The sequence below is a fragment of the Montipora foliosa genome, chromosome 6, assembly GCF_036669935.1.
Source record: "Montipora foliosa isolate CH-2021 chromosome 6, ASM3666993v2, whole genome shotgun sequence".
NCBI lineage: Eukaryota > Metazoa > Cnidaria > Anthozoa > Scleractinia > Acroporidae > Montipora > Montipora foliosa.
In genome coordinates this window covers 25,230,686-25,243,998 of record NC_090874.1, presented here as the reverse complement: position 1 = coordinate 25,243,998, position 13,313 = coordinate 25,230,686, and the positions used below count along the sequence as shown (strand labels likewise).

General features: G+C 38.3%; 1 protein-coding gene across 1 annotated transcript; it reads left to right on the top strand.

Annotated features, from left to right (window-relative positions):
* The first annotated feature begins 584 nt into the window (after window positions 1–584).
* LOC138005251 (uncharacterized) lies at window positions 585–1,217 on the top strand. The gene has a single exon (XM_068851509.1). The coding sequence runs from the start codon at window positions 585–587 to the stop codon at window positions 1,215–1,217; it is 633 nt and encodes a 210-aa protein (XP_068707610.1).
* The last annotated feature ends 12,096 nt before the right edge of the window (window positions 1,218–13,313 follow it).

Below are 13,313 nucleotides of genomic sequence, written 5' to 3'. Positions count from 1 at the left end.
TAGAAAACGTTTAATATGTGCTTTTTCCTTTTCCTGCTCAGCTGTTTCACTGATGACTACGTTAGCTCTGTGCTCCAGGGTCCTGATGACCCCGAGTTTATGAATCAATGGGTGATGTGAATTGAACTGCAAATATTGATCCGGATGAGTTGGTTTACGGTATACAGATGTAGATAGTGAGCCATCTTCATTGATAGTGACGAGGCAATCAAGTAACGGTAAAGGCCTGGCTACACAAGGAAACATTGCTGTGGACGCATAGGTTTCCCAGTTTAGCCGCACGGGAAACATATGTTGCGGAAACGAATTTTGCTGCTCGGAAACAAAAAACGTTTTTGCCTGAAGTCAAAAACATTTTTGTTTCCTGGACACAAATTTTGCGTCTGCAACATGTTTCCTAGTTTAGCCACGATGAAAACAATGTTGATTAGTTTCCAGTGCCGCTCGCTCATTCAAGAATAGTGTTTCCTAGCAACGGCGAACATACTGACAATTAAAATGGCCGGCTGCGAAGAAATTGAAGCAGGTCAAGCTCAAAAAAAGGGAAAGGAAGGGAAAGGAATTGGAACGATGAAGAAATCGAAATGCTGATCTACATGAACAGGGACATTAAAGAGGTGGCTTACTTGCAAATTGATTCACTGGTGTCCGACAAATCTGATATCAGCCGAGAGGATTACAAGAGCAAGTGGAAAATTATCAGGTCTCAGTTTATGAGGAAACAAGCCCTGGAAAGAAAAAAGAAGTCCTCTTGGAAGTGGTACAAAATGTTGAAGTTCCTTATTATTGTCAACAATGCCACAAAGGGCTTTGACACAATGAAAATAAAGGTAACGCAAGATGATGAAAATGAATTCCCCCCGGCTACCATGACTCCGAAGAAGACCAAGGTAGGCTTTGACCGTAAGAGAATGACACTCCTCGATAGAGCTGTGGGAATATTGAAAGAAGTGAATGAAGCGCCAACAACAGCAGCTGAACTCTCTGAAGAGGACATGTTTGGGATGGTGGTGGCCAGAACACTAGCTCGCTTTAGTCCACAAGAAAGGATGCTAACGAAGAAAAAAATTAACGACATCCTGTTTGAGGCTGAATTTCATGGCTCTTGGCAAATTACCACTGGTCACATAGAGTTCATCTCATATAACCCAATATATGGAGCTCCAGTAGCTAGAGCGGCTGAACAATACTTCCCTAGTCAGTTTTCCACCTTATAAATATCAGGATTGTTCTACGTGCCATTGTGTTCTACATGACTCCATTTAATATTATGTTGTGTGGAGATTCCCATACGCTGAATTGCTGATACTAATACATTTCGATAAAAAATTACTCACAGTTTTTTATGGAAGAAAATAACTGTAATTATAACAGTTTTAATTTTATTTGTACATGGAAACAAATTTCAATTTTTCATCATCGTCTTCCATGATAATGTACATTTTAATTCAAATACAAGAAAAATTTACAAAATAAAGTTGACGAATTTCGGAGGCATGAAAAACCACCCGTGCAGGTTATTTTTAATTGTAAAATCAATGAATAAATTTAAAGTGAACGAATTTATGCTTTAATTTTGACACAAATGTAGCTGTGTTTACACTGAGCCCTTTTTACAAAGTTAAACATTGGCTTCCACAGTAAAAATTTTCCTTTGCAAAGTTTACCTAAATTTGTATTTGCCTGGTTGAAGTAGATTCATGTACCAAAGCTGATACATCTACAATGTACCAAGGTATTTTTTTCTGCATCAGTAATTCTGTAATTTACCCAAGGTAAAATGCGACTTGTCAACCACAACTTATATAATCAGTCACTAGACTCCTTAGGGGCAGCCGCAAACCCTAGTAATTTACATATTTACCATATACTTACATGTACCATAATTTGTGTAATTATTATGCAACTTCCTATTTCTTAATCAACCTTTGTAGACAACAGTTTTGGAGATGCCCAAAATAACACAAGATTAGTGCATAAGTACCCTACTTTTTTTTAGTTGTCAAATCTTTGATGTCACTGATAATAATTTAAGATACTTGAAGAACTTATGACTATCTTCCAAAAAAAATTAATACAGTGCATAGAATGAAATTCAGAACAATAAATTGCTTACAGTCACACATATCACATTTATCATGGTCTGACCTTCTTGAACAGATTACAAAATAATTTACTTCCTGAATGTCCAAGAAAATGTTACATGCATTTGTCCCATTGCCAGTCAACTACACCTTCACAGTTGAAATATTCTTTAAACACATCCCTCACTCTTTTTGCATGGTTGGATGGCTTGTTCATGCCTCAGAATTGCCAAAGTCAGTAAGTTTTTGGATGTAATACCATCATCTCTCCAGGAACCGGTGGACGGATTGACGGTGTCAATAACACGAGATGGAACATAGACATCTTTTGATGGTCCCTTGATCAGCCAGTTGTCAAGGGTGACAGTGGCCATGGTGACAATCTCAACTTTGTTTGGTTGAAGAGGAATTGGCGCACGAAAAATTCGCCAACGATTGGCAAGAAGGCCAAAAACATTTTCCACTATTCTTCAAGCTTGCGAGAAACGATAGTTACAAATCCGTCTTTCAAGGTCCAGGTCTTGCTGAGGATAAGGCTTCATCAAAAAAGGCTTCAGTGCAAAAGCGTCATCCCCTATAATTATGTAGGGGCAGTCTTCTGTTCTGTTTGGTAATGGCTCGAGCAGTGGAAGATTAATTTTCCCATTTTCCAGCGCATTGCGGAGACCAGTTCGATTCCATACTCCTGCGTCTGAGACTCACCCATTGCCCCCACATTACACCAGATTATTTCATAACTTGGTCCAGCACGAACCATTAACACGATGGAGTTACTCCCTTTGTAGTTATGAAAGAGTGAGCCCTGTCCACACACCTGTTTGACAACATGCTTCCTGTCCAGAGCTCCTGCGCAATGTGGAAAATTCCACCTTTCACTAAATTTGTTTTCTATTCCTTTCCATTCCTCTACTGTGGACGGAAATCGCAGACGCAAGGCTCCCAACTCAGATAATATGGCCTCGCACACTTCAAGCACAATGTATGAGCTGTCAGTTCTGCTCACTCGAAACTCAAGGGAACGAAATGTCTCGCCTGTCGCTAAGAACCTCAAAGTTAGGGCTAGTCTCTCTGAGGTTGATATTGGAGATCGCATTCTTGTGTTCCTTTTGACGATACTTGGGCTTATCACCTCAACAAGGCGACTGAAGGAGTTGACGTCCATACCCATATAATGTTTAAACGATGGGAGGTCTTCAGCCACCAATTCTGTGATAATACCAGCATAAGACCCTCTCTCCGCTCTTCTCCTCAACCAATCTCTCTCTGGGCCTTTTTTTCAGGCTCCCTCTCCTTCGTCGTCCAAACAAGCTATTATCATGCACAGAGCAGCTATTATTTTGCCTTTTTGACGTCGGCCCCTTCTTAAAAGGTCGAGCGCCATGTTACATTTACATGCATTGTGCGTAGCCCTGGGGACAAGAAAACGTAAACATCCTTCCCCAGACTTCTTTTGAAGTCAAGTTTATCATTGCACGCATGTGTAGCTCATTTGTTTTCGCAACAATGTTTCCTCATTTTGCCACTGGGGCAGCAAAACATTCTGTTTGTTTCCCGCTAGTTTAGCCACCCAGGGAAACATCACAAGCAACAATGTTTCCACAACAATGTTTCCTAGTTTAGCCAGGCCTTAAGGAATTATTTGTGAGATTCTCTTAGGTAAACTTGATGTTTGGATCAAGACTGTTGAGGTGTTGCAAAAATTGATCAGTTTCTTCCCTCTCAAGTACTGCAAAAGTATCGTCCACATAACGTAACCACAGCTTTGGACGAGTGCCACTATAGCTATCCAAAGCATTAATCTCAAACGTCTCCATGCATAAATTTGCTACAATCGGGGACACTGGAGAGCCCATAACGCATCCAGGTTGTTGTTTGAAAAAATTACCCATAAAGGAGAAATACGTGGTTTTAAGGTAAATATTGATCAGTTCAACAATTTGGTCAACCATCATAGGTGTGCGCGACTTCCAGGAGTCATTTTTTGCCAACGTGCTCCGTACCGCTGCAACGGGCGAAGGACGTGTGCTGCATGTTTAGCAAGATTGTAGGTTATTGATCCAATGCTGCTTACTATGGGTCTAACTGGAATGCGTTCGGATTTATGAATCTTTGGCAAACCATAAAATTTGGGCACAATCGGCTCTGAAGGAGGGTCCAATTTCCTCTTAAGATCCGCTTTGATAACTCCATCATCAAATTGTTGACAGTCTTCTTGAAGCCACTAGTTGGATTCTAGCCAAGTGGTTTATATGTTTTCTTGTCGCTTAGTAGTGATTTGCATTTTTCTTCATATTCCTTACCCTCAGGATATTACTTAATGGCATTGCATTACACTCACGCGATAGCAACTCCTATAAATTCAACTCCTCTAAAACACCTCAGCCACAATCTTCCTCTCGTCAGGAGGTGAAGTGATGGGCCATTTCCAGTCACCGTGGACCACCCAAGTCAAAAAGATGGCACAAGATTTTTGTGGAAGCTGTAGCCTAAAAAAAAAAAAAAAAACATTGGAAATAATTGAGCCCATGCATAGAGAAAGAAATTCTGAAAAGTTAAATCGCTTTAAGATGTGCTTCCGTTGGAACACTGAATTTCATTGTTTCTTACGTTCATTGCAACTTCCGCCTACAGATAGCTAGTGTTATGAGTTGTGACTATGAAGTGTTCACAGAGGTGGTTAGTGACAAATCGCAAATCGCTTTCCTTTGTTTTTTAGAATTCTCATGAGCTACATGATAAACTGTCAAGATACCTCCTTTATTTGCTCTTCACACTAGTAAATAAATTTATTATCATCAAAAATGCATTATCTTCTTACTTCCTTCAAAGACCAAGCTTTCCTTTGCTCTCCCATGGCATATAATTCCAAATGTTTGGCCACATTTTCTCGCTTATGAGGCACCATTTCCGAAAGTCGGGTCACTTCATTGCAGCCAGGCACATTACACTTCAATACACGCATTGTATTTATCATGTGGAATGGAATATCATTTCCGTTAAAAACTAACATATGAAAACATCGAAATAAATTAAATAGCTTCAAAATAAGAAGTAAGTGCAGACTCGGGGATCAAAAAAATCTAAGGCATACAACTGTGCACTACAAGCCATTCACAATCAATTTACAATGATAGAACCCAACCAAAGTGAATAGTGGACGGCTCTCCACAAATGTTGATTTTAAAACGTTAAGTAGACTTAACAGGGCTGTACAACAAGAACAACAAACAGAACATACAAATATTACCTAGCAAGGTCCAATCCAGAAGCTAAAGGAAAAGGAGCAGGAAGACAAGCACAGTGCTGTGCTTGGTGACACTCCATTTCCTTCCTCCTCACCCTGGCTCCACAGGAGCAATTCACTATTTCGTTGGGACAAACATGGTCTTTCATGTGTCTGAGAGCTATGTTTGGAATGTAAGAAAGGAGGGTGGTATTGCACACAGGACACCTTGTAGCGGACTGGTCCTCCTGTCTACTCTGGCACGTGCCACAAATTGAATGCCCGCAATTTGACATGAGGTACATGTAGCAAGTTAGCATCAGGTCATAACTGCAAACAGTTTTAAAAAGAACGTGTCTTATTTTAAGCACTGGCAACATATGTAGCAGTGATTTTCAACATAATAAGTCACACTACTTCGCCCAGTCCAATAGGCCACTTCAGAAAATATCATAATACTCTTTGTTTGTCCCCCCAAATCTTGCATAAGCATTGTTTCCGGTTTCTCTTGGGACTTACAATGCACTGGAAAAATTACCCACTTTTCCACACTAATTTTTTTTCTAATGGTTTTAAAGTGAGTTTTTGGCAATTCCATGTTTGGGATTACAATTTTCCAAAGGTGGGAAAAAACTGTCACTTAAACTTGAAGAAGAATGGAAAACGTGATTTCCAATTATGGTTTTGTTGACATCCAATAAGGTATTCCTCATAAACCCAAGGTGGAAAATAGTCTAAATTAAATTTAAGCAATTGTGGACAACTGAATGTCCACATAAGGTTTGCCACTTTTCCATGTATGGAATTACACATTTCCAAAGAATGAAAACTTTTTTCATTAAAAGTCAAACATTGTGGACAACGTAGTTTCCAAACTTGGGTTTGATATATCCAAAGATGAGAAGAGCTGCTTTCCAAATATGGAAAAATGTGCTGATTAAGGCTTAAAGAATTGATTTGCAAAAATTGGTTGGTAGCTTCTTTCCATGTTTGAAGCCTCAGCTCATAATGTGGAAAAATCATGAGTAAACAGAATTGGGATTTTACAGAATAAAAATATCATAAGAAAACCACATACAAGATCGTCAACCTTTTTAAATATTGCTTAAATGAACATCTCAATGAATCCAAGACGTTTACACATAGCACACTTTGAGAAAGCAGTCATAAATACACTTGTATAAACAATGTCAAATACAAAATGTGCTTAGAGAAGGTTAAAGGGTCTAAAATCCTACAATGGCCTCAAAATGTCAGTTTTTCCACTCTACTCAGGTCTGATAAACTTGTATTGTTGTGTATACAGGGCATTTATTTTTCCCTTATATAGCAAAGACACAACTGTTTCAAATTTAACCTCTTAACAACAAAATAAGTAATTTCTTCAGTACTCACAGATGTTTTTCCACCTATACACCTGTGATGCTGTTTTTTTTTAACAGTCAGCACTACAACTTCACAGCCTAATAAGTCATGCCAAATGCTGGTTGGGGGTTTAACACACTACAATGACCTTAAAATGTCAATGTCCCGTCTAGTGAGGTTTGCTATATCTCCAGCATTTTTGAACGAGGTGCATTTGTGCGTGTATAATGCATTTGCACAAACATGCTTTTATCTTAGCCTCTCAATAATGTCAAGTTAAATAACTTCTTCAGTGGTCGCAGATGCTTGTCCACTTGCACATCGCTGATGCTGTTTTTGTTAAGCATAGCTAGAACTACAACTTCACAGCTTGTTTGTGTCATACCTGCAGGAAAGAATGTCAAAGTCCATTACTGTCTGAAGACTTGAAAAATAATCTCAGTTTGACAGTTTTAACCCTTTGACACCTGAGTGAATTTGCCTGCGACCAACCCCTAATTCCTATACGCAGTAACCACAGACATAAGATCAGGTTTCAAGACATTGTTTGAATAAATGAAGGGCAAAAATATTAAAGAATATTAACAAAAGGCGAAAAAGAACTTAAAAAGTCACAAAACGCGGTGCTAGTGGAGAGAAAGGCATGCTGTCATGTTGCAAATGCATTTGTGGGTAGATTGGAGCTAATTTGGTTCATATCCAGGCTGAAAATCTCCAAAATGTTCAAAAAATGTGTTTTGGGCAAAAAAGCTCCGGGAATCAATGGGTTAAAAAACTATTTATCAGAAATACCACATCAGCTGTGCATTGTGGTGCAAATCCTCTGGCAATTAGATGGAGAATGGATATTCCTGTTAAAGAGCGTTGGTTGTACATCAAACTTTACACTAACCTGGGTGAAAGTAGTCTGCATACATTTTGACCTTTTTCATAGATGGTGCCTGACTCGGTGGAGGTGAAGAACTTGAGCTGCCACTTTCAGTGTCACCATTACTTGAATTTGTCTCTGAAGTATCCCCCTTTTGGATGTCAGAATCTTTTAAACTTCTTCGTTGCTCTCTCATATGACCCATGACCATTTCTCTAATTGCATTTGCACCGAAAACGCACTGTGGGAAAACATATTTGGATGAATACTTGCCTCCACTTAAACGTTTCACAAAATCATTCAGCTTTACAACTTCATCCATTTGATGAGGTCGGAAAGAAGGAATTTCTTCATCAAGTGACCATGCCTTTTTAATTTCTGTGACAACCATCTTCTTCCTGTCAAAGAAAAAAACAACAACAAAATAAGAAAGCAGATATATAATATTACCACACTTTTAAAATTCCTTCCTCACAACTTCTCCCCTTGGCTAATACCCTAGGTCTTTCATATGATCTTTTAAACCTTAATTGAAAGGTCAGCTTCATTTCATCCCAATTTTCCACATCTTAAATAGAACAGCAGATGTTTTTAACATTCAAACATGCATCTTTATCTTGGTTGATCAAGTGGTCTAGTAATTTTATTGATAATGCTGGAAAATAATTTAAGGTTTAAGGATTAAATTAATTGTCCCTCTTCATTCCAAGGTTGCTTCTTTAAGTAAAAATATCTTACTTTGTGTTATAAATCCGCTTCTCCTCACAAGTCAGTTGCTTCTTTTCATTATGTTTTAACAGCCTGTCAGATTTTGATTGCTGAAGTTTTGTTGCAGCAAGAGATAAAGCTGATTTTCTGGATGGTGTGGTCCCTGTCAACGATTAAAGGGAATTTTAATCCACGTTTGTGAATGACTACGGCACTTAATTATAAATTGAGATGTACATGTAAGCTGACTATAAAATTAAAATCACTTTGTCCTCTCCCTGTTTTCAACTGATGTAAGCTCTCACAAGATATATTTTGTCTAGGAGTTTAAAAGATACGGTTTTGTGGACACTAATCTAGGCAAAATATACCGCCGGAACCGTAAAAACGAACCTGAAAGTAAATCTAACCTTTGAACTGTTCAACAAGACTCCTAAGTTTCTCCTGCTTGCCCAGTGTTAGCAGTCCAAGGTGCTCCATACTATCAACATTGGTGATTCGTTCACTGAGCAACGTTACCCTGTCATTTCCTTGGCTAGAAATTTTTCAGCGTTGTGTTCTTGAAAGACTTCCGCTGCCCACTTTTTGACTCTTTCCCCTGACCAGTCTAATGTAAGCAAATAAAAATAAATTAATCAAAGATGACTATTTTCGTTTTAGCAAAGCACGTTTGACAATTAAATATAATGCTGCTTAATTTTATGCTAAAAATGTTAGCGCTACAGAAGGCAATTATTGCAAGCTTTATAGTACCTATTTTCCATATGTATAACCCTCCAGACGTTTTAGACACTAAGGAAGGCCGAAATAACCTTGTATTTTCGTGAAAGTAATCGAACTCGGAGGCAAAAACAAAGTAAAGAAAAAAAAACCCAGAGCATTCACATTTGGCTCGCTGAATGATTTGGGCTTCAAATACAGAAAATCTGTCATACCTTGTACTCCTGCTACATTTTCTTCTTCTTCTTCTTCCTCGCCTAATTTGACTTTCTTTGCTTTCTTGTCGTTTGTGTTACTTTCTTCATTATCATTTGATTCAGTATCACTCATTTGCAAGCTAGTAATATACCAAAAAGTTTGTGAATCACACCTTTCCCCAGTCCATATTTTGGAAGAAAAAACACCAACGGCACTTGCGCAACCTTTCGGAATAATTATGGCGGGAACATATGAAGCGCCGTGACTGGATGTTTTCGATGACGTTGAAAAAACTACTGGCTGAGATAATTGCGGTAAACTGCAGCCAAGGTGGCGGATGACACTGAGTTGTTTCCTTCATCCCTTTGTAAATGCTCCCAAAAACCTGCAATTCATGTACACTGTTATTATCATAACTGCAACGGCAAAGCAGTAAATTGGAGGACGCAGCTAAATCATATTTGACTGCAAGAAGTGATAAAGAAGATATGTACGACCGAAAACTATGACATGATGATATAGTTTACTGGGATATTAATTTATTTTAATTCATATCAAAGTGAGAGGAATTGATCAAATTTGGAAAACGCCTTATGAAACTCTTGGAATTGTTGAAAACCAAAGTTAGCTGAGACAATTGTAATTTCATGCATGGATAAAATGTTAACTAAGTTTGGAAAAGGTACTTTCCATTGAGGAGGTTTGTGGTCGTCTTGGAAACCAAAGTTAAGTGGGATAATTTAAATACCTTTTTTGCTTAATGGATATAAGTCCAAGTTTGGATTTTGGATTTTCCAAGTTCTTACAATGTGGAGAACTTGATAAACAAACTGTCCTTGGAAATTTGTTAAATCCCATTAGACTTGTGAACCACAATCCATGGTTAGAATTTGTTTAGTTCACACACGGTAATTGAAATTACCACAAATAACATAGAAAATAATTAACCATACATGGATATTCTGTCGAGATCAAAATGCAGTGGCAAATATCCATACAAAATCCATAGAGTTTCCACGTCTGGTTTTCAGGATTTATGGATATTTTAAAATCCAATGATTAACCACAAAAAATTTGGTATAGAAAACTGGTTAGTTTTTCCAGTGATGGTCCCAAGGGAAAACAAAAACAATGCTTATGCAAAATTTGGGGGGACAAACAAAGATTATTGTGGTATTTTCTGAAGTAGCCTATTTTCACTCCGTTGATAGGTTTTTTTTTACACGGGCTGCTGGTGGCAAACCACTGTATAAATTGGCTGGGGTCACTCTGCTGTGTGATCGCAGGGAATTCCAATCCCTGTTAACTTGTGCATGCTGCTCTATGAAAACAGTGCTGTTAGCTTATCGGCCACAATTTATTACTCCAGAACATAACCAAATTTCCTGCGAATCCGATATGCCTATAAAGGTGACTTAAGAAGAACATGTTTTTAAAAGTTTATATTATTGTCTGGAAAGCTCATTTTCAAACGTTTAAATCTGCGTTTTCGGTTTTTGGTGTCTTTGTATTTAACAGGAGGACGCTTTTGAAAATTGTCAACACATAATTTGCATCTGTTATCTTGCATTCCGATGCTAATTTTTTTTTTTTCTGAATTTTTTTTGGCAAAGCAATTATTCCAAAATCAAGCCTTTTTAAACGTAAGGTTGCAATAAAATATTTCAGAAATTGATCAATCAAGGGGCAAAATCAAGCGACAGAATTATTCGAATGCAAGGCACCTATGTTTACGTTACCATCAGCTGTGAGAAATTTAAGCTTGGCAAACTTTCCCTGCTATAAAGCACACAAAAAACAGAAATTTAAAGGCTCCAATCCCTGTTAAGCAGACCGACTCCCATAAAAGAAAATATATATATTTCAAACTTGATTTTCAAAGCGTTTTGGGTTTTTGACAGCAAGAGAACGCGTTGGAAAAATTGGCCAGGCTCGATTGTGTCAGGGACAGACAGGTAATGGCACATAGCACTATCCCGAAGCTTGTATCGGCATTGTTTGATAAAACGAGTCAAAAATATCCATGTTTGTGGCCGGGTGTTCTGCAATTTAGCTTGGTTATCAACAGATTGAAAGTATCATGAAACAGAATTTATCGTCGCCAGCCAGTTCACCTTAATAACCCCAGAACCCCAGTAAAAATAATTTTGTGATCACATCGTGATCACATCGTGATCACAAATCACGCCAGTGATCACGGGTGTGATCACTCCTTTTAGCGTGATCACAAAAAAGGAAGGCGTGATGTATGCCTGACTGGGGTGATCATGCTCGTGATCACTTATTTTTTATCAGTGAAGGTGTGATCACATATCACGGTCTGATTGATCGGACTTCTTATCACTTTAAGAGTGACAGAACCGGAAAATTATAACAAAAGTTTCTCCGAGTATGTTCGAAAGCGAATGGAATTGAGTTCAACAATTTATTGGCCTGATTACAGAGGCCTGTTATGCCCTTTTATCACACAGGCCTGAACCGACGCGCTTTTTATTTGACCTCCAAGGGTCGAATATTTGCCCGATTGAGAGAATATGATAGACTCCTCGCTAGAATGGACAAAGCTGCTCAGCGAATTCCTCTTGTCTGTGTATGAGTTCATCACCTAGCCCATTATGTGCATAAAATAATGCAGCAAACCGGCATGTGATGCTCGAAAATAAACAGTCACCATGCTATAACCGATGGGATCACTTTGCGGTTGATTTCATGGCAAATAATATTTATTATGCACTCTCAACGAGGTTTGGTTTGCGCAAAATATATTCAGTTTAAGTTTAACGAGAACAGAGTCAAAGTTTCACTTGATTAGGACAAACACAGAGTTATAAACTTCACATTTCAGTCCTACAATAATTTAATTTGAAACAGCAGCTGCACTCTAATGCTCTGACATTTTACATCTGTAAATAAATCCTCACTAAATAAGATCAGTAAAGACTAACGAGAAAATTGATGTTTGCACAATTTTTAGGTATGTTCATTCACATTGGGAAAACGAGAAATCATCCACGCATTGTTGGGTAGAATATCAATGAAGACACATTTACGTCTTATCTGTCCACGGATATAACAAATGTCCTTCCCAAGCGTGGTTTAATGTGCATGTGATGTTTTACGAGGCATTTATTGCAGTACTTTCTTAAAATGTCACGCGTAATATCTTTGTTCTGCTTAATGTTTGTTAAAGAGAGTAGTACTTCAGTGCATTCTAGCTGATTAAAAGTGGTAATGGGTCAGTTTTCCTCCAGTTCATTTCCAACACAAAGTCCAAAATCATGTATCTTTAAAAACAGTGTCACTCTGCCATAACAAAGCGTATTGTTTCTGTCTGTATATTCAATTACAGTTGAGTCAGTTTTGCGTGTTTTCGTACCCAGAGAATAGAACTTCTGTCTGTCATCACTCTCAAATCTGTGAAAAGGTTCAAGTTCATAATCTGTGGGCAACTTGTTTGCCATTACAAAGACCCTTACCAAGGTCTGTATGTTGCTGTCGATGTTTCTTCGTTCTTTTCCACTTAAGTAGCCCCCTTGAATTTTGGTAGACACTTTGTGAGAACTTTTAGAATAACCTGTAAGACTTTGCAACAGCATTTCGGTGTCCTTAGGAATGTCATTATCTTGCAGAACTTCTTTCGTAAAAAATTAGAAAGGCCGAAACAAAGACCAATTGCACATCCAATTTGTTCCATAGCGTGATGCGTTCCATGAACAAGTGGTTTGATAAAGGCATTCATGCTTTCAAAAGCAAAACAACTGTATGCCCATAGTGGTCCTCGGCGTGAAACATAATAAGCTATATGCTGCAATAAATGGACATTTATGGTGCATTTTGTTGGCGCATACAGTATTCCCATTAAAAGAACAAAGTCTTCTAGCATGCCGTCTGCCTGTTCAAGATCTGCGCTCGATATTGAATTGGAACACAAGATTCCAATCGCTCCGACAAGAAGAGACCAGTGAAAAATGTACAAGGGACTTAGGATTTTGCAGAAAACTGGCGAAGAATAATGCAGTAATGAGTTCTGTTGCTTTTCGATGTTTAAGATCTTCTAACGATCTGGGCAATCTCCCTACAATATCTGGCGGCTTTATCAAAAGAAGTTTGCGCGACATAGACGAAGTCTTTGTCCCTATGTAAAAGA

Coding starts and splice junctions, on each gene's coding strand:
- LOC138005251 (XM_068851509.1), top strand. CDS start 585: ATGCTGATCTACATGAACAGGGACATTAAAGAGGTGGCTTACTTGCAA.